Source organism: Ranitomeya variabilis, chromosome 5, assembly GCF_051348905.1.
Source record: "Ranitomeya variabilis isolate aRanVar5 chromosome 5, aRanVar5.hap1, whole genome shotgun sequence".
NCBI classification, from domain to species: domain Eukaryota; kingdom Metazoa; phylum Chordata; class Amphibia; order Anura; family Dendrobatidae; genus Ranitomeya; species Ranitomeya variabilis.
The window spans coordinates 56389165-56411937 of NC_135236.1; the positions used below are offsets into that span (position 1 = coordinate 56389165).

At 41.7% G+C, this 22773-nt stretch overlaps 1 protein-coding gene across 1 annotated transcript in view; it reads right to left on the reverse strand.

Annotated features, from left to right (window-relative positions):
* PDE4A (phosphodiesterase 4A) overlaps positions 1–22773 on the reverse strand; it is a 903909-nt gene that overhangs the window by 775767 nt on the left and 105369 nt on the right. The window contains exon 2 of the mRNA XM_077262038.1: positions 1635–2079. Coding sequence (XP_077118153.1) covers positions 1635–1679 — 45 coding nt within the window. The 5' untranslated portion in view covers positions 1680–2079. The remainder of the gene's footprint in view (positions 1–1634; positions 2080–22773) is intronic.

Below are 22773 nucleotides of genomic sequence, written 5' to 3' on the forward strand. Positions count from 1 at the left end.
AATGTTGACCGGCATGGAAGTGACAGAGGAGCAAGGCTAAATAGCGACTCCCACATCCTGATGGAAACAGGTGAACAGAGAGGATGATGCACACCAGTTCAATTCCACCAGTGGCCACCGGGGGAGCCCAAAATCCAATTTCACAACACCGGCTACTGTTAGTTGTGCGGCAGGTTTAGTTCATGGTCAGTTTAGTTTCCATCCTTCCAAGAGCTAGTTCGTATGTTTGCTGGGCTATGTTCTCTTGCCATTGAGAACCATAACAGTCGTGATAAGTTCATGGACATAATCAAATAGACTGTATGTCATGTGGCTTATGAAGTTTAATAAACCAGATTTGACCAGATTTGTGTGAGGTACCATGCCTGAGTGCTTGAATCCTATGCCAAGCGAGTGTCCCCCAACACACTCAGGTAGCCTATCACCACAATATATATATAAATTAAATGTATCATATTTAACTTTAGGCCTTTTAGAGATCATTTCATCTTCAACTTGCTTAACTGTTCACAAAAACTGTAATTTTGACCAGGGGTGCACAAACTTTCACATGCCACTGTATAAACAAATCGATCAGCAGTCATTTAATGGCCTGTTTAGAGGCTGAACAGATTTCTATTCGCACAGAACGATCGTTAATATGATTGTTCGGTGTGCATAGAATATCATCGTAATCGGCAGCACATCTCCTGTTTACACAGGACAATGTGCTGCCCAGAATAATTATTATAATGTCGGCATGAACAATCCAATCACCCGAGAAAGAAAATATTTTTAATCGTCTGTCGGGTGATTTTCTGCAGGTTTACACAAGCTGATAAACGTAGAGCATGCATTTTAACAAACACTCATGCAGATTATCAACTATTCTAAATGAGTCTCTCAGTTAGCAAGAGACAGACCAGAGATGGGGGATTAGATGTTGGGCGATGCAGCAATGAGGCAGAGATGAGGAGGAGATATTGGGCAGTACAGCAGCGTTTAGAACATTCTGTTTAAAAGTGATACATTTATATAGTATTCTATAGTGGATGGGTAATCAGTGCAATGGCTGGGACAGGGTGGAGGCACCAGTGTAGTGGCTGGACATAAATATGAGCCTAAGTGCTGCATTCAGAACAGATTGAAAAGTGGAAAGTTTAGTGAGAGGAAGACGAATCAGTTGTGAGATGTAGCAATCAAGACAAGAATGAAGACAAGACAAGAGATTTTGCTTTTTTTAGTAAGAAAAGGGATACTTCTGGAGTTTTTGAGATCCAGATGACATGAGTGACTGAGTGATTGGATGTAAGGAAAAAAAGAAAGATCTGTGTCTCACAAAGCCCCAATACAGCAGGAAATATGTTAGTACAACACATACACAATACATTTTAGGTCTTAATTCAGGACTGTGCTGTCCTGCCTCCCATCAGCTTTTGCTAATTCTTCATTCTTTTCACTAGATTCTGCTAATTGACGTTTTTCAGCTGATATTTCTCCTACTGCCTCTGACCTGATTGAATATGAGTAATGTGCCGAAATATTCAGTTCACATTTGTAATAAAATAAAAGCTACATAAACCATATTAATAAATGGAACATGTTCTGTCTGTAGGAGCCAATGCAGCCCCCGGGTACTTGCACTTCCATCTTACCTCATCTCCCGAGACAGTGAGAACGCTCCTGCTTTTCTTCATCATAAACCAGTGTGCAGGGATGACACCAGTGGCCCCGTCAGCTCGCAGGCATATATATATATATATATATATATATATATATATATATATATATATATATCTTGGTCTTAACGTCTAATTACAGTTTACAATCCAAATATCAAAGCCGTCGCAAGTATTTCTGCGTTGTGCCACTAGAAAGAACGGTAATCCAAACTTTTCCGCATGAAAAGCCTTGTCTGGAGGCCCTAATCCATATGTATATCTGGATTCATATTTCTGCAATGTGACATGTGCAATTATATCCCGTCTTGAACGTAATTGATGGAGACATCACCATTTCGCTCAGGCTTTCCTGTGCAGTTTACAATTGTAATCCCGGTTGTCTAGAAGAAATTTCACAGAGGTAAGAAAATATGTCCACCTGCGAACAAGAGAAGATATAGGTTAGAAATAAATTAAATATTGATAAATTGGTATAGTATTCAAACACTTTATTTCAAAACCGACTATTACCTAAAAATCCTTTATTTGAAAAATAGTTAAAAAATTTTTTTAGTAGACAAAAAACCCGCAAACCTACACTATATATGAAAAAAATGGGCTACTAGTTATCCCTATAATTCCCTAGTCCACCCTTCCTAGCAGTGGAGGTTGGCACCCTAGCTTGTACGCAAAATGGCGCCCCCACTCACCGGCGGCTTGTCCTGATAAATCTAATCAGCCCTATTAAACAGCAGGACAGAAAGAGAAAGCCCGTATCAACACAACACGTGCCGCTAGAAAATGAAAATGGAGAGGAGGGTGGTGACTGATGGGGGATAAATATTATATATATCAAAGGCCACAACAAAAAATGTAATTGGTTAGCCTACGATACCAGAAAACTAAGATAGCCTTAGTAAAAACTCTTGATCACAAGAACTACAATAGAGATTTGGAATAGGGGTATGATATGCTGTGCAAGGCCTAGTATATCTGACCCTCACAAACCCTAAAAAATACTGTCCCTACCTGGCTGCGGAGGTTGGCACCCCTAAATAATCACGCCAGTGGCGCCCCCGCTCTCGTCGACTGCTCCTCAGTAGCCCTATCCACTTACCCTATCCCGACTATTAATGAAGCCCATATGGACCGATATAAAAAAAAAAAGGGGGAAAAAAGGACAGTAAAAGATATATAGCCAAAGTGGGTCAGGGGAGTAAATAACTCTGTTTGTGATAAGGTTATTATTTCAGCTGAGGTGCCGCATTACAAGTACTGTGCAAACCACATTCAGTTTGTGAGTGGGGGCGCCATTTTGCGTACAAGCTAGGGTGCCAACCTCCACTGCTAGGAAGGGTGGACTAGGGAATTATAGGGATAACTAGTAGCCCATTTTTTTCATATATAGTGTAGGTTTGCGGGTTTTTTGTCTACTAAAAAAAATTTTTAACTATTTTTCAAATAAAGGATTTTTAGGTAATAGTCGGTTTTGAAAGAAGATATAGGTTAGTCATTTTCATCCCGATGTTAGATCTCCATAATCTTCACTCGCACCATAAAAGCCATGAATAGAGAGTATGGCTGGTCGGCTTATCTTGGGGTCAGTCCCACTCACAGACTGTCATCTCTCAAGGGTCCAAACACCAGGAAAGTCAATGGTGACGTTAATGTTGGCGTTGACAGTCTAAGATGTTGGATGGCTCCAGATTTACGGCAGCCAAACTCAAGGATTTTTGAGAAGTCACCATGTATTGTATGAGGTTGTCCATATTATTTCCCTGCAGCAGAGGGAGGAAGATGGATCAAGCGCATTGGGTTTCAACTGGCCTGACCCCTAGATGAGCCACCTCCAGAGGTATCTGCTAGGAGTTTATTCATATGCATGTGTATTGTGGGGAAGGGTTGACATAAATATCCTCTGGCCAAACGAGAATTTGGCTGATCACTTTCTGAGTCATTTAGAGAAATGATTTAGGACTACGACATGGAATACGGACTATGGTGGAGGTCTGAAAGCCGGAATTTAAGTGAATGCAGTACACAGTGTATGGGGATGTAGTAATCTGCCCTGTACATTGTGTACTTCCACTGGCCCGGGGACCTGCTAACAGGTGATATGTGACTTTATCAGCTGTGAGACCCCCATCGATCAGACATCACTGATTTATCCTGAGGAATAAGTCATCAATATCATAGACCCGGACAACCCCTTAAAGACATCTGCAGCCAGATTCCTCATCAGATTTTATAGACTTTTATGAAGCAACAAAACTGGGCCATGGTAGGTTGAAGTAACATGAGACGTTGGGTGGTTCTCAGAAAAGGTCCTTACCCACTACTCATACAATATTATGGGATCCCTGAGGACAGGGTTCTTCATCCCACTGCCTATTCCCAGTGAAGTCATCAGATTGTGCAAGATAAGAGCATGGCCAAGTTGACTTCTCTCCAGAGAATCTTCACCTCGTTAGTTGAAGAATGTTAGTAGCAGATGGGCTTAAAAGTTGCTCAAAATCCAACATCAGCTCTGGCTAAAAAAGGAGACTTCTAGAACGCACTGGACAGGAACATTCAGATAGTGTTGAAAGTTTGGAGGGTAAAAAACCCCAATAGCTTCTAGGACAACCCTGAGAGATCAGATCACAGCAGTTTATTGAGATGGAAGGAAGAGCAGAGAGAAAGAATGAGGAACAGACACACAGATTATGCTTCAGCTTTATAGTAAGTGTTTATCTCATCACTGGGCTGGATTCACAGCTACACAGCTTAGGACTGCTGTATAATGTCCTCCATGCTGCTGTTTGTGAATAAGTGCTACACAGAGACAGGGGAGCAGGAATACTTCATGTCTGTGTGTGTTGTGTATGACAGACATCATAGCAGTCAGTCTCCACCCACTAGCTTAGATACAACTGAAAAGTAGAGATAAAGGCCGCAGAGGGGAGACTAGCAAAAATGCAGGAAGCGAGTCATATAATGTCCAGAAATAGTATTATTCCTCATGTACACACACAATATTATTCTTAATAGTCACCTGAAATATCAGGAACGCCTTAAAAAATTGCTAAGAAAAAGGGATTGTCTAAGGGTGCTACATCTTTAACACATCATTACAGACATAAATAAACCAACCTAAGGACTCATATAAAAACAAGAGCAAATGTGGCACCCCAGGGACCTGGTCGTCACAGGAGCATTGCTTTCCTCACAGGGAGAGTGATGTTACAATTGGAAGCGATGAAAGATAACCCTTACCAGGTAATCACAATACACACAACATGTTCACACTCCAGGCCACAAGGGGGAGCCTTTGATCCTATTCCTAGGCGACTCTCCTATATATATTGTGGTTTGGAGAGAAAGAGAGGTCAGATTGTCAGAGAGACAAAAGAGTGCAGACCGACATAGAGTGTCGGAAGGTCTGAAGGGGCCCTGTAGTCTGAAGTACTACAGACCCTGGTGAAAGGGACATTCAGAAGGAAAGGACATCGTTCAGTGAGCGTGCAGGAGAGCGAAGCACAGGAGAGTGACATTAGGGGAGACCAGCTGCGAATGAACTATCTCACTCTGAAGCGCAGATTACCGGTAGCCGGAACAGCAAGGCTTTTGTGGGACTCTAAGATACACAGCAGATACCGGCAGGACAGCTGAATTGCAAGTTACCTGTCCGCCACACACACCTGAAAACACAGTAACACATAGAGCCTGGGGCGTGATAGAGTCCCTGTAAAAAGGCTCGAGTTACCTGTCATGCAGGTATTGTCCTATCCTATATGAGGGACAGAGAGAAGAACTGTGAGGACCTTATCGGAAGCCATAGGCAGTAAGTTACTACTACAACACCACTACGCTAGAGGAAGGATTTTAACTCCACCTAGTAAAGGGGAATCTGGATTCGCTTCCAAGCCGGCCGAACCCTGCCTGTACCTGTGATCTGGTGCCCTGGACTGTGGCTGCCTGAAGACTTCAGTAAACCAGGTAAAGAGACTGCAAACCTGTGTCCTCGTTCTTTACTGCGCCATTCACCATCTTCCATCTACACACTGGGAGCCCTGGGGATACACTTCACCTGTGGGAAGTTATACCATCCAGCTGCCATAACATCACCCCAGAAGACCCCTTAAAGCAGCGTCGGTCCCCACTGACCGAATACCACAGGTGGCGTCACGAACATAAACTTTATTCAATTATCCCTTTTACATGGGCGCCCAGGGCCACGGACCGGGTTGCCACCGTGACATCCCCCTGTGAACACCGGACCCGGTACCGGGTACCCCACGGCCCTGGCAGGCGACTCACAGACATCTTCCAAAAATTGCTGCATAGAGTTGAAAGGGTATGTGCACACATTACATATTTACAGCATACATTTTTTCATGTGTTTTTGATGCATTTTTTTAACTAATTTTTTTGCATGTGTTTTCGAAGCCGTTTTTCCCCATTCACGCAGAGAAATCTCATTCATTCTGCTGGTAGTATAAATGCAGCATTTTTGATGCAGATATTTCTGCTACAAATAGTGTGTGCACATAACCGAAGAGCTCTGCACACAAGATTTCTTTACTTTGTGTCTTTCCGTTAAAAAAAAAAAAAGGATAAACAGCAACATAAGGCAAGAAGCAATCTCAAGCGGGGATTACACTACACGGATGAGAAGGAAGAGTATTTTCATCATGGTGACACAAGAGGATCTACAAGTAGCTTATACCCCAATACTATTGATTCTTTTAGAGCCCCCCAAAAAACATGTATTTTCTTGTGGAACAGATTGTGAGTGCTCTGCACCCGGGGCATAGAGCGCAGTAAATTATATTATCTCATCCGCTGCCAAGAAGTACATGTCAGACTGATTCCTCTGCTGCAGGAGAGAGTTCCTCCAGCAGATACACCATAATCAGCTCTCTGTTATCTGGGATTATAGAGACAGAGAGTAATGTGACAGAGGATAGACTGCGCTATCAGGCCATGTTCCCACATGCAAAAAAAGCTGCTTTTTTCCATTGCATTTTTTTTCTGCAGCTATGATTATGGTTTGCTAACCCGAAACGCGTCAACGTACGGATCCTTGATCTTTTTTAACTTTTTGCTTTTTCTCACCATGTTTTTAATTGCACAGCAACACTTATGTTTCAACATATTCCCATTTACTTGAGCGTAGTATTTATAGAACTTCCCTGCAATTTTTTATGCCTTTCTTCTTTTTTTACTGCATTTTTTAGAGATTTGAAACTCGTCTTTTTTTTTTTTTTCAGTGCACAAAATACCGGGTTTCGGAACCTAAAAACACAAATGTTCCTTGTAGTTATGTTTCAACATATTCCCATTTACTTGAGCCTAGTATTTATAGAACTTCCCTGCAATTTTTTATGCCTTTCTTCTTTTTTTACTGCATTTTTTAGAGATTTGAAACTCGTCTTTTTTTTCAGTGCACAAAATACCGGGTTTCGGCACCTAAAAACACAAATGTTCCTTGTAGTGAAAAAATGCACCAAAACGCACAATTCAAAAGCATCAAAAATATCCGGCCTTACTAATTTATTGCAAAAGGTTTCCATAGTTGTCTGTTTTTGAAGGACCCGACACATCCCTGTGTTACATAGATACCTCTAAGATGCTGGTAATTCTTCATTTCTGACGCTGCAGGGGAAATGAACACTTGCAGCCAGGATTCCAAACTGTTTGGTTAGGGTTCAAACAGCAGGACACCCTGTGATCATGTGATCAGCCTATTTTAGGGGTTTCTTCATAAAAAAAAAAGGAATGTCCATATCAAATATCACCTAGAAAGAAGCGATTCAGCTAAAAAAAAATGCAAAAAAATATTTTTAATTTCCTAAAGAGGAGCCATCACTTATTTGATAAATTTAGAAAAAAAATGGCGGCACACCGGTCTGGTGAATGTAGGTGCTCAGTGGTAGAGAAGTTAAAGCATAAAAAGTGGAATACCAATGCCGAATTAAGTGCCGTGGTATTGCACCTTATTTCTTGGAAATCTTGATGATATAATCAAATATTTCTTCTATATATGTAAAATAGATACATTTCTGACAAATTTATTGATATTAGCAGGGTGAGGCTGAAGTCAGGCTCTGCTGTCTCACTATTTGACAGTTATGTAAGACTTCATGCTTTAAAGCTAGGAGACACTACTATGTGTGTGGGGAAGTCTCAGTCAGTAATTGGCAGCATGTAAGCACAGACGAAATGCTATTATCTTCATACTGGATGTAGTTTGGTAATAGGTGGAGCAAGATGAATTCCTGTGTCCTATACAGCAGCAGGAGGAGAAGAAGGCTGGAAACAGCATCTGCAATCCTGTGGCCAGTGATGAGCTATCCATGGGATTGGATGGGGATTAAACACCACAACATTATTTAATCTGCAGATAAGCTCCTATTCCTTTGAATATCATTTGATGTGCAGGACCTCTACCCGGCCACTACAGGTTAAACAGAGCAGTGCTGTTCAGCGCCATTGAATTTTTTTATACTCAGCTGCTGCCATGCCTAATATAGGTTGATCTGTGGGTTTGACAGGTGTCGGACCCCCATCAATATAATGATGACCTATTCTGGGGATAGGTCATTGCTAGTCTATGTTCAGACAACCTATTTAACCTTTTATAGACTTCTCGTTCAATCTTTTGCAGATTAAACCTTTACAAGCAGCCATGTCCTCCTCTTGGAAGTTAACCTTTGACAAGCAGCTATGTGCTCCAATTGCAGGCCAACCCTTTCGGAGCAGTTATGAGCTACTCTTGCAGATTAACCCTTTACACGCAAAGATATATATATCTGTAGTTAGTATCACTGTAATTGTACTGACCTGGAGAATTGTTTGTTTTGCTTTTCTAACCATTTTTAAACATTTCACCCCACTTGGAATTTTTTTAGTACATTATATGACAAAGTCCTTCAAAGCTACAACTCTTCCCGCAATAAACAATCTATGTCTAAGGAGAAAAAAAAATCATGGCTATTGAAAGAAGGGGAGGAAAAAATAGAAGAGCAAAAACAAAACAATAAAAACGTAGGTCTTTAAAGGATTACTGTCTCCACCTCTCCCTGCCTGGCAGACTTGATCTTTACCTGCCTGATAATTACCTAATAAGCACTTTTCCTGCACCAAGAAATGTACGGCTATTTGATGCACATCACAGAGAACTGGATTCACCATAGGTGGTGGCTCATAAGTCACAGAGGAAAGTTACAAAGTGTCACTGAGTGTTACACGGTCACATCTTCTGTCATTTACTGACAAACGCTGAAGAAATGTTGACGCTGCATAGAAAAAATGAGTCACCGATTCCTCGTTTGGGGAGATGATCAAATAAAAATCTGATATCTATTTCAGGAAGAAAACAGAAAAAACACACGATTCATCAAGATCCACATTTGCTATGTAATCTGAGGTCAGCATGATATAAGGGCAGAGGCCCTGATTCCAGTGATGTGTCACTTACTGGACTGCTTGGGGCAGTTTTGACAGAATCCCTGTTTTCTCTGCTGGAGATCTAGCCGTGCTCAAGAATGCTGAGCCTTGTATAACCCCACCCACACCACTGATTGCCAGCTTTCTGTGTACACTCTGCATAGGCAGAAAGGCTACATATCACAAGAAAACTAGTCCTCTGGTGATAATCTCCTGCTAATAAAACACTGATTTTATTGAAACTGAAGTAAGCCGCCCAGTAAGTGACATATCATTAGAATCAGGGTCCCTGACCTTACATCATGCTGCTCTCAGATTACATAGCAAAAACCTGCTGACAACTTCCTTTTGAGAAGCATCTTACTCTAGTCCATCTTTCATTAACCAGACTAAGACTGGGCCTTTTACTCTATCTCTGACCAGGCACATTTTCGAGTATCACATGAGCGCTCTGTATGGAGGAGGAAGCGTTGACAGCGCTCCAATTACTGCATACACTGCTTTACTTTGCAGTGACATTTTACAACATCACTGCAGAGTACGAGCCGGACCACCCAGATGTTTACAGCCTATGGGTAGTCCAGGAGCAATCATAAGGTTAAAAAAACAACAATTCCATCTTTGGAAGGGGGGAGGGGGGATTAATCTTTTAATAAAGCCTCACTCCAGAAATGTGTAAAAATGGCATTTATGTAACTCAGTAACTTATGAATTTGAGTTTGGCGGCTCCTACTGGATGAATTAAAAGGGTTTGTAAGATTATAAAATCATGCCTGATATCTTGCAGGTGCAGCACCCCTTTCATCTACAGGCAGTGCCTGGTATTGCAGCTCTGCTTCCTTGGTTGGAATAGGTCTATGATGCAATACCACAGACAATCCATATCCATCTGTGGCGCCGTTCCTTAAATAAATGAGGCATGTCTTACAATCCTATACAACCCTTTTAATAGTTCATTCTTACAGTTTCCGGTGTTTTTTTTGCCAGTAAAGTCTATGACTAATCTGTACTTTGGCTCCTTGGCTCCCGGTCTAGGCTGACAGGTCCAGTGGAGCGCCTCGGTATCGCTCGGCTTATATGTGTTCTAACTGTGTTATATTTAAGAGTGTGAATATTATTGCAAAAAGAATCCGACAGATAATGGAGTTTCTGATCCGTATATCCAGGGGTGTTCGCACTTGACAGATATTTCCTGCGTATTTTCAGTGGAATTGTCAACAGCAATCACACAAAAACCATCAGATTTCTGCGGCTGTTCTCTGGACGTGGATTGGCCGCAGTCAGTGGGATTATTCTGCAGTACACGTGGCTACCCACCCCGATTTGTGGCTGGACACCGTGGCTGGGCTACCGGAAAAAGTCAAGCACACTGCGGGGTATTGCCAAAGGGAATGAATGGAACAGCGGTCAAATATGTGCTTCCTAACCAAGATAAATGTGCACCGTTGTGCCGATCAGTGGAGGGCACAGAAGTCGGCCCTACACCGATCAACACGTTATCAGGTAATTGTAAGCTGTGGAGCTGTACATCTCACCTTCTGCAACCGTCACCTTCTCTACATGCGTCATCCCCTCAAATATGCGCTTTCTGACCAAGATAAATGTGCACCGTTGTGAACAGAACAGAAGTGAAAGGCAAAAAATAAAGAGCATTTTTGACTTTGCCTAAAATTCTTGAACCACATTTTGAAGAATTTGGAGCAAAAACATCAACGAATATCACAAGACAGAAAAAAAGGAGAAAGTGATTGAATAAAAAACTCACAAATAATGAATCGGGCTCAGAGTTTTGTTTAAAGGGAACCTGTCACCCCCAAAATTGAAGATGAGCTAAGCCCACCAGCATCAGGGGTTTATCTACAGCATTCTGGAATGCTGTAGATAAGCCCCCGATGTTACCTGAATGATAAGAAAAACAGGTTATATTATACTCACCCAGGGGCGGTCCCGCTGCTGGTCTGGGTCCGATGGGTGTCGCGGTCCGGGGCCTCCCATCTTCTTACGATGACGTCCTCTTCTTGTCTTCGCGCTGCGGCTCCGGCGCAGGCATAATTCGTCTGCCCTGTTGAGGGCAGAGCAAAGTACTGCACTGCACAGTCAGAGAGGCCCAGCGCCTGCGCACTGCAGTACTTTGCTCTGCCCTCAACAGGACAGATAAAGTACGCCTGCGCCGGAGCCGCAGCGTGAATACAAGAAGAGGACATCATCCTATGAAGATGAGAGGCCCTGGACCGGACCGCGACACCCATCGGACGCGGACCACAGCAGGACCGCCCCTGGGTGAGTATAATCTAACCTCTTTTTCTCATCTTTCTGGATACATCGGGGGCTTATCTACAGCATTACAGAATGCTGTAGATAAGCCCCTGATGCTGGTGGGCTTAGCGCATCTTCGATTTTGGGGGTGACAGGTTCCCTTTAAACTCTCCTAAAGCTTTGTTTATACATTTCCTATTGCCATAGTAACAGACTACGAACAAGCACTGCGTAGTCTGATCCTCCTTCATTCCCCCCCTTTTTTTTTCTTCCTTTTCTTATTAACTAACGGGCAATAGAATAGGAGGAAGAAAAAGCGAAGTAACAATGTGACTGTGGACTCATGCTGGCCACAGGGTCTGCAGAGGAGCTGCATACACAAATCGGCAGAAGAATATTTATTTAGAATTTTTTCCCAAGTTTTTTTCTTGTTATATTAGAAAAGTGGAAAAATAAAAAAATGTTTGCAATGTCCATAAAACACTCATACCACACAAGAAGCAATCTATGAGATAGAAGTAAACCTGTTCTGCAAAGCATCATTATACCAAATCTTATGAATTGATTTCCTTCAATTGTTAATTGTTATTTCAGAAGCTTTTTCCGCTGATAATCCGAGCTGAGCGGTCGCACGGGCCGCCTCTGTACATCAATAGCACTGACTCATGAAACAGATTTGTGACATTACATCATTACACTGCAACCCCCCCATGTCCTTCATTCAGTGCAGTGATCATCCGACTCATCTCACGGCCAAAAGATTCAGAGGTGACCGACATACTGAAATCATTTCGTAGAACCCTTTTGTTTTCCTGTTTTTTTTTTTTCTAGAAAGAGAAATTAGGAAAACTATCTCTGCTTCTCCCCTGCCAATAGGCCATACTTAAAGCTCCTGACGAATTATTCCAAAGTAATAAGGATAATCCCTCCATCCTCCGTATCCAGGATATTTAATTACAGAGCGCCAGGATTCTAACTCGTTAAGGTGTCGGATTCTACAATCAGAGGGTCACCATTATGGGCACATGACACTGTGCAAGTAGAAAATTTGTGAATCATTTTTCAGAAAATTATCTACTATTAAAAGAGGAATCTGTCACCCCTAAAACTCAGATAGCCATACAGTGGACTTAGCTCCTATAAAAGTCCTGCATGTAGTGTTGTTTTCTCTGACTCGATTGTGCAGAAAATTCTCTTTATTCATTAGTCAAATGAGGCTGCTTGGCACGTGATGGTAGTGGCCAAACGTCTAATCAGGGCCAGCTTTAGGGTGGGAAGGGGAAAACTAGGCAGTTGCCCAGGGCCCCCAGTTCCTTAGGGGGCCCTGCGTTTACATCAGAAATTACTTTGATTGTACCAGTTCAGTGCATTATCAATGTATTTTCCACTGTTGAGAGTCCTAGCACCAGTCTAGAAGAACTGAAGAGGAGTCAGACTGATAAGGCCACTACAGTGTGTATATAAATACATATGTATATGTATGTATGTGCTCTGTGTATACATGTATATGTATGTACGTGCTCTGTGTATACATGTGTCTTTATGTATATGCTCTGTGTATGCATAAATATCTGTAAGCATGTGCTCTGTGATCGCATACAGTGAAGGAAATAATTATTTGATCCCTTGCTGATTTTGTAAGTTTGCCCACTGACAAAGACATGAACAGTCTATAATCTTAAGGGTAGGTTAATTTTAACATTGAGAGCTAGAGTATCAAAAATAAAACCTAGAAAATCACATTGTATAAATTATGCAAATTTATTTGCATTTTGCAGTGAGAAATAAGTATTTGATCCCTCACCAACCATTAAGAGTTCTGGCTCCTGCAGACCAGTTTAGACGCTCCTACTCAACTCGTTACATGCATTAAAGATAGTCACCTTTATAAAAGGCTCTTGTCCACAGACTCAATAAATCAGTCAGACTAACCTCTACAACATGGACAAGACCAAAGAGCTTTATAAGGATGTCAGGGACAAGATCATAGACCTGCACAAAGCTGGACTGGGCTACAAAACCATAAGTAAGACGCTGGGTGAGAAGAAGACAACTGTTGGTGCAATAGTAAGAAAATGGAAGAAATACAAAATGACTGTCAATCGACATCGACCTGGGGCACCATGCAAAATCTCACCTCATGGGGTATCCTTGATCATGAGGAAGGTGAAAGATCAGCCTAAAACCACACGGGGGAACTTGGTAATGATCTCAAGGCAGCTGGGACCACAGTCACCAAGAAAACCATTGGTAACACATTACGCCATAAAGGCTTAAAATGCTGCAGTACTCGCAAGGTCCCGCTGCTTAAGAAGGCACATGTGCAGGCCTGTCTGAAGTTTGGCAATGATGATGAGAGATTGGGAGATGATGCTGTGGTCAGATGAGACAAAAATTGAGGTCTTTGGCAATAACTCAATGCGCCTTGCTTGGAGGAAGAGAAATGCTGCCTATGACGCAATGAACACTGTCCTCACTGTCAAGCATGGAGGTGGAAACATGTTTTGGGGGTGTTTCTCTGCTAAGGGTACAGGACTACTTCACTGCATTCTCAATGGGAGAATGGATGGAGCCATGTACTGTAAAATCCTGAGTGACAACCTCCTTCCCTCCACCAGGAAATGGGTCGTGGCTGGGTCTTCCAGCAAGACCATGACCCAAAACATACAGCCAAGGCAACAATGGAGTGGCTCAAAAAGAAGCACATTAAGGTCATGGAGTGGCCTAGCCAGTCTTCAGACCTTAATCCCATAGAAAACTTATGGAAGGAGCTGAAGCTCCGAGTTGCCAAGCGACAGCCTCAAAATCTTAATGATTTAGAGATGATCTGCAAAGAGGAGTGGAGCAAAATTCCTCCTGACATGTGCGCAAACCTCATCATCAACTGCAAATAACATCTGACTGCTGTGCTTGCCATCAAGGGGTTTGCCACCAAGTATTAAGTCTTGTTTGCCAGAGGGATTAAATACTTATTTCTCACTGCAAATTGCAAATACACGTATATAATTTATACAATGTGATTTTCAGGATTTTATTTTTGATATTCTATCTCTCAATGTTAAAATTAACCTAGCCTTAAAATTATAGTCTGTTCATGTCTTTGTCAGTGGGCAAACTTACAAAATCAGCAAGGTAACAATTACTTATTTCCTTCACTGTATATGTCTGTATGTACAGTTATATGAAAAAGTTTGGGCACCCCTATTAATCTTAAGCTTAATGTTTTATAAAAATTGTTTTTTTTTGCAACAGCTATTTCAGTTTCATATATCTAATAACTGTTGGACACAGTAATGTTTCTGCCTTGAAATGAGGTTTATTGTACTAACAGAAAATGTGCAATCTGCATTCAATCAAAATTTGACAGGTGCATAAGTATGGGCACCCTTATCATTTTCTTGTTTTAAATACTCCTACCTACTTTTTACTAACTTACCAAAGCACTTTTTTTGGTTTTATATCCTCATTGAGCTTTGAACTTCATAGCCAGGTGTATGCAATCATGAGAAAAGCTACTTAAAGTGGCCACTTGCAAGTTGTTTTCCTGTTTGAATCTCCTCTGAAGAGTGGCATCATGGGCTCCTCAAAACAACTGTCAAATGATCTGAAAACAAAGATTATTCAACATAGTTGTACAGGGGAAGGATACAAAAAGCTGTCTCAGAGGTTTAACCTGTCAATTTCCACTGTGAGGAACATAGTAAGGAAATGGAAGAACACAGGTACAGTTCTTGTTAAGGCCAGAAGTGGCAGGCCAAGAAAAACATCAGAAAGGCAGAGAAGAAGAATGGTGAGATCAGTCAAGGACAATCCTCAGACCACCTCCAGAGAGCTGCAGCATCAACTTGCTGCAGATGGTGTCACTGTGCATCGGTCAACTATACAACGCACTTTGCACAAGGAGAAGCTGTATGGGAGAGTGATGCGAAAGAAGCCGTTTCTGCAAGCACGCCACAAACAGAGTCGGCTGAGGTATGCAAAACCACATTTGGAGAAGCCAATTTCTTTTTGGAAGAAGGTCCTGTGGACTAATGAAACCAAGATTGAGTTGTTTGGTCATACAAAAAGGCGTTATGCATGGCGGCAAAAAAACACAGCATTCCAAGAAAAACACTTGCTACCCACAGTAAAATTTAGTGGAGGTTCCATCTTGCTTTGGGGCTGTGTGGCCAATGCCGGCACCGGGAATCTTGTTAAAGTTGAGGGACGCATGGATTCCTCTCAGTATCAGCAGATTCTTGACAATAATGTTCATGAATCAGTGACAAAGTTGAAGTTACGCAGGGGATGGATCTTTCAGCAAGACAATGATCCAAAACACCGCTCCAAATCTACTCAGGCATTCATGCAGAGAAACAATTACACTGTTCTGGAATGGCCATCCCAGTCCCCAGACCTGAATATCATTGAACATCTGTGGGATCATTTGAAGAGGGCTGTCCATGCTCGGCAACCATCAAACTTAACTGAACTGGAATTGTTTTGTAAAGAGGAATGGTCAAAAATACCTTCATCCAGGATCCAGGAACTCATTAAAAGCTACAGGAAGCGACTAGAGGCTGTTATTTTTGCAAAAGGAGGATCTACTAAATATTAATGTCACCTTTCTGGTGAGGTGCCCATACTTATGCACCTGTCAAATTTTTTTTGAATGCAGATTGAATATTTTCTGTTAGTACAATAAACCTCATTTCAAGGCAGAAACATTACTGTGTCCAACAGTTATTAGATATATGAAACTGAAATAGCTGTTGCAAAAAAAAAACAATTTTTATAAAACATTAAGCTGAAGATTAATAGGGGTGCCCAAACTTTTTCATATAACTGTATGTGCTCGGAGTATGCAACATGTGCTCTGTGTATACATATTTGTCTGTATGTATGTGCTCTGTGTATACATATATGTGTGTAAGATGTATGTGCTCTGTGCATACATGTGCCTGTATGTATCTTCTCTGTGTATGTATGTATGTGCTCTGTGTATATGTATCTTCCTCGTGTATACGTATGTAAGTGCTCAATGTATACATGTGTGTCTAAATGTACAGTATGTGCCCTGAGTACACATGACTATATCTGTATGTATGATTAATCAGAAACTGCCAGAAGGCAAAAAATCCCTATCTAAAGACTGTTAAAATATAACTTTAAAGACGCCCTAGGGACACACCCAAATGGAGCTTTGTTGTCGAATCTTTTACCCCTTAACGTTGCAGCAATTTTTTTACGTTGAGGACAGAACATTTTTTTTTTATATTACTGTGTTCCAAGGCCTGGAGCAACTTATTTTTTTCCAGTTGCTGTAACTTGTTTTATTTTGTGGAACAAGTTCTATTTTCTAATGGTATCATATCAGTGTACACATAATAAGGTGGGAAAAAAACAGCAATTCTGCAATTTTCTATTGGTTTTATTTTTTTTTTACTATGCAAGATGACTGATCTGTATTTAATGAATCAGTATGATAATGGCAATACTATATTATATCTTTTATTTTTTCTTTTAATGTTTTCTAGCAAATGTGCTGCCATATTCTGAGAGCCATAACTGTTTTGTTTTTCTATCAGTGGAATTGCACTTCTTCCTAATTGGTTTGTAAGATGAGTTGACATGTTTGTTGTTGACTCCATTTTGGGAAACGTCTGATTTTGTTTTGCTTTTGCTTATGTTCCAGTTTTTGGGAGACAAATTAACAAAAAAAACAGCAATTCTACCATTTTTTAAGGCAAATTTTTAATTTTTTTTTATTACATGTTTTTACATTTTTTTCTTTTCCATTTTCATTTCTAGCAGTGAGCCCCTTGGCTGCCATCTTACTACTCCGATTAGATCCTGCTTTGTAATATAAGAAAAAATATGCACATCAATGGCATCACTGGTACCAATGGAAACATAAATTCACCCTGCAAAAAAAAAAAAAAGTCTTTGCAGAATTGTGGATGGAAAAATAAAAAAAGTAATAGCTCTCAGAAAATTGTGATATAAACAAGATTTATTTAATAAAAAAAATATTTCTCTTAAATGAAAACACACGACGTAAGTGTGGTATCAGCGAGATCGTAACGACCTGCAGAATAAAGATGATGACGTGTTCAGCCAGGTGCACACTAAGTAGTTGCAGCAGGTTTTTCTACTGCAAAAAACAGAGTGTTGGCAGGAAAAACGCTGCTTAAAACATGGGAGTTTTTGAGTGCATTTTTTTTGTTATCCTTTAATACTTACATTTTTTTTCCTGTTCATTTGAATGGGTAAAAAAACGTAGCGAAACCTCTGAAGGAACTGACGTGTTGCAGGTCTAAAAAAAACACTTTGATGGTTCAAATTTGCAAGGAAAAAATAGGCAGCGTGCGTTTGAGACTTCAGAAATCTCATTCACTTTGCTGGTACTGTAAAAAGTATGGAGAAAAAAGTGGAAAAAATTGGCAAAATGCTGTGTGTCAAGAAGCCTTTATGCAATTTGTGCTGGGTACAACATTTTTAATGTAAAAAAGAGGTGCGATTGTAGGTTTACATTTGCAGTTTTAGAAATGTGTGGTCACTTGTGATGAACGAACGCAGTCAGATAAGGTGTTGTCTGAGCGTGCTCGGGTGCTAACCGAGTGACTTCGGCGTGATTGGATAATATGCTGTTAGGCAATCCCTGCATGTGTCGAACAGCCGTGAGACATGCAGCCGCGAGGACTAGATCCTATTATTCGAGCACGCCGAAGACACTCGGTTAGCACCCGAGCACGCTCCGATAACACCTTATACGACCGCGTTCGTTCATCACCAGTTGGCACATTAGCTCTTTGTGTCTTTGGTACCGGAACCGCTGGAGCTTTAGGACCGTTATTTTGGATGCATCTTGGGAGCTCTGTTCATACACCGTCATTTATCCCTTTCCCTTTAGCAGAGAGTAATTGTGGCTGGAATTACCATGAACATTACCGGAGTGAGATAAAGTGGATACAACGGACTAATCTCCCTCCGCTAATTGAAATGTTGCTTTTGTATAGAAGGCTGAATGGTGGAGCTAGCCACGCACGGCTTCATTTATCTTGTCTTGCACAAATGAGGTTGCCCATGAACGGACCCACAGACGTGTCAGCACATTCAATTATTAACCCCAGAAGGATGAAGCTTCTTCGGCTTTCGGGATGCAGCGCATCTTTTTCCTTAACTCATTCCAAGAGCTGATGTTGCGGTAATAAGTTACTGATTTTACTGCTCTGGGTTATTTTTTGGGGAGATTTATTCTTTTATAAAAAACAAAACAACTTACAATGGTGTTCAAATTTTTTGTGTGAAATATTTTATAGACACTAGATGGCTGGCAACGGTGATTTAATACTCGGAGAGGCCGTATTGATCACCTTGCCGGTTTCCTAGTCTCTTTTCTTTAACCTCTTATTTTGATCAAAGTGTAACGATGGGTAATATTTTTTTCTCATAGATAAGTTTTTTTTCACAATAAATTTACAATTTGTGGAAAAAATAGTTTATTATGTGTAAAACTTTTACTTAAAGGGAACGTAACATCAGATTCATGCTGCCCGAAGTATGGCTAGCATAAATTATACATTGGCTGCACCATTACGGTTAGGTACGTTTCGGAGTAATCAAACTTTAAAAAGTCGGCTGAGCAGTATGTGTCTTTGCTGACTAGTCCGGGTCTCTGCCCAGCTTCAGTTGACTGACACGTCTCTGTCTCTAGGGAAAGGCCTGACACTTGGGGCAGGGAGAAGTTGGACAGAGACAAGCCCTTGGACATACAGTTGTGGCCAAAAGTATTGACACCCCTGCAATTCTGTCAGATAATACTCAGTTTCTTCCTGAAAATGATTGCAATCATAAATTCTTTGATATTGTTATCTTCATTTAATAATGAAGCAAAAAGCAAAACATTGATCATTTCGCACAAAACTCCAAAAATGGGCCAGACAAAAGTATTGGCACCCTCAGCCTAATACTTGGTTGCACAACCTTTAGCCAAAATAACCACGACCAACCGCTTCCGGTAACCATCAATGAGTTTCTTACAATGCTCTGCTGGAATTTTAGACCATTCTTCTTTGGCAAACTGCTCCAGGTCCCTGATATTTGAAGGGTGCCTTCTCCAAACTGCCATTTTTAGATCTCTCCACAGTTGTTCTATGGGATTCGGGTATGGACTCATTGCTGGCCACCTTAGAAGTCTCCAATGCTTTCTCTCAAACCATTTTCTAGTGCTTTTTGAAGTGTGTTTTGGGTAATTGTCCTGCTGGAAGACCCATGACCTCTGAGGGAGACACAGCTTTCTCACACTGGGCCCTACATTATGCTGCAAAATTTGTTGGTAGTCTTCAGACTTCATAATGCCATGCACACGGTCAAGTAGTCCAGTGCCAGAGGCAGCAACGCAACCCCAAAACATCAGGGAACCTCCGCCGTGCTTGACTGTAGGGACCGTGTTCTTTTCTTTGACTGCCTCTTTTTTTCTCCTGTAAACTCTATGTTGATGCCTTTGCCCAAAAAGCTCTACTTTTGTCTCATCTGACCAGAGAACATTCTTCCAAAACATTTTAGGCTTTTTCAGGTAAGTTTTGGCAAACTCCAGCCTGGCTTTTTTATGTCTCGGGGTAAGAAGTGGGGTCTTCCTGGGTCTCCTACAATACAGTCCCTTTTCATTCAGACACCGACGGATAGTACAGGTTGACACTGTTGTACCCTCGGACTGCAGGGCAGCTTGAACTTGTTTGGATGTTAGTCGAGGTTCTTTATCCAACATCCGCACAATCTTGCGTTGAAATCTCTTGTCAATTTTTCTTTTCCATCCACATCTAGGGAGGTTAGCCACAGTGCCATGGGCTTTAAACTTCTTGATGACACTGCGCACGGTAGACACAGGAACATTCAGGTCTTTGGAGATGGACTTGTAGCCTTGAGATTGCTCATGCTTCCTCACAATTTGGTTTCTCATGTCCTCAGACAGTTCTTTGGTCTTCTTTCTTTTCTCCATGCTCAATGTGGTACACACAAGGACACAGGACAGAGGTTGACTCAACTTTAATCCATGTCAACTGGCTGCAAGTGTGATTTAGTTATTACCAACACCTGTTAGGTGCCACAGGTAAGTTACAGGTGCTGTTAATTACACACATTAGAGAAGCATCACATGATTTTTCGAACAGTGCCAATACTTTTGTCCACTCCCTTTTTTATGTTTGGTGTGAATTATATCCAATTTGGCTTTAGGACAATTCTTTTTGTGTTTTTTCATTTAAGACAAATTAAATGAAGATAATAATAACAAAGAATTTGTGTTTGCAATCATTTTCAGGAAGAAACTGAGTATTATCTGACAGAATTGCAGGGGTGTCAATACTTTTGGCCACAACTGTAGAAAGTCAAGCCCTGGTTGGGGTCAGCCTCTACGCTATTTGGTTCTGAGATCTTTTTCAAGACTTCTCATTTGGGCAGAATTACGTCGTTAGCAAAAAATAAAAGGGTGGAGAATTGTCCCATGAGTTCATAAACAACGCGCCAGGCAGAGAAAAAATAGCTCCTTCGGTTCTCTCTGGTAAAATCCACCCCAAACTAAACTTGTTTGTGCCCTCCTCCATGCACACTATGGCCCTTTCCTTTTGTGAAGGCTTAAAAGGAACTTATCAGGTCTCCTGATTCTCCTCAACTGCTATTATAGTAGTAATGACTCTACTTGTGAATAGTGATATGTCTGATGTGCCAGTGTAAGGAGACTTATGGGCCATGTGTCATGTCGGACGCTGTTCAGACCAGGTCGTCCGACAGACAGCGGTAATTCCGCTTTTGTCCACTATGCGCTCATTGGCGTCGGCTAGATTTTGTCTAGCTGGTCCAGGGTTAATTTAACTGGTGATCGGTTTGGAGGCTGGGCCATGCCCACTGCCTTTAAATAGTTCTCCTGAACATTGGGCGTCGCCGATTATAGCTTCAGTCTAGAGCTTGGTTATCTCGGTCTTGTGTGGTGAGCTAGTGGTTGGAGTATCGTATCTGGTGGAGTATATTTCCCTTTGTCTTATTTACTCCTTCCTATATTTGTGTTTATTTTGCCCTAAGCATTTATAGTGTATTCCTGTTTGACTGCGGTGTGGTGTATATTTTCTGTTATCCTTGTATATGCTTATTGTGGGTATTGGTTTATTAACACTTAATTGGGTGGAGGGTGGTATTCTCAGCCTAGGGTTAATACAGGAGATAGGGAGAGGCTGGAGCCCTGGACATGTACACCTTCAGTGTAAACTTCAGGTAGAAGGTCAGTCAGGGTTCCCCTAGTCTGAGGGAAATCGCAGGGGCCCGGGTTATCACCTCATTACTGCCTAGGTCTCCCGTGACATTATAATTGGACTTAAAAAAAAAAAAAAGGGAAAAAAGGTTTCTTTTTCTTTTTTTTTTGTCATGGATTCCATGACTTCCATAACCCGCCAGTTGGAGGCGCTGTCTCTACAGGTCACTGAGCTGAAGGGGGCAGTTCAGCATCAGGGTCTAGTAGTATCTAAACTGCAAGCTGAATCTACAGGTAGAGTTGCTGAGCCCAAGTTTCCTTTGCCTGAAAGGTTTACTGGGGAGCGCAGTAAATTTGTTTCTTTTTGTGAAGCTTGCAAACTTTATTTCCGTATGCGCCCGATCTCCTCGGGTAATGAGGCTCAGCGTGTGGGCCTGGAGTTGTCATTACTGAACGGTGATCCTCAAGCATGGGCGTTTTCTTTACCTTCTGATTCTGCTGCATATAACTCAGTGGAAATTTTTTTTTCTGCTCTTGGTCTTATTTACGAAGATCCTGACAGAATGGGTTTAGCAGAAACTAAAATTCGCAATATCCGCCAGGGGGGGCGTATGGCGGAGGAATACTGCTCTGAATTTCGCTGATGGGCGGTTGATACTCAATGGAATGATCCTGCGCTGCGTAGTCAGTTTCTTTATGGGGTTTCAGGGAAGGTTAAAAAAGCCCTTCTAAGGTACGAGACTCCTGCCTCTCTAGAATCTGCTATGAGTCTTGTTATCCGCATTGATCGCCGTCTGCGTCAGGGGGTGCAAGAGACGCTGCTTATGGGAGAGAGCGTGGGTTCACGTGAGGTTGCTGCAGGTGAGCCCACGGAGCCCATGCAGATTGCAGGGGTGTCTCTTATGAAGCATCGTGCTCCTTTGCTCAGGAAGCAGAGAGCCTGTTTTTGCTGTGGTAAAACTGGTCATTATGTCAATACTTGTTCTCTGCTATCTATGAAAAGTGCAATGGCGGAAAAACGTTTAGGCTCAGAGGGTGTGGAGGTGGCCAGTCTGAACTTATGTCAACCCTCCGTTGTGGTCTCTAAATGCAGGCTCCCAGCCAAAGTTATGGTCGCTGGCAGAGAGCTGCCAATCACTGTGTTTGTGGATAGTGGTTCTGCCTCTAATCTTATTGATGAGGAGTTTGCGCGCACAGCCGGTTTCAGGTTGGAAAAGCTGC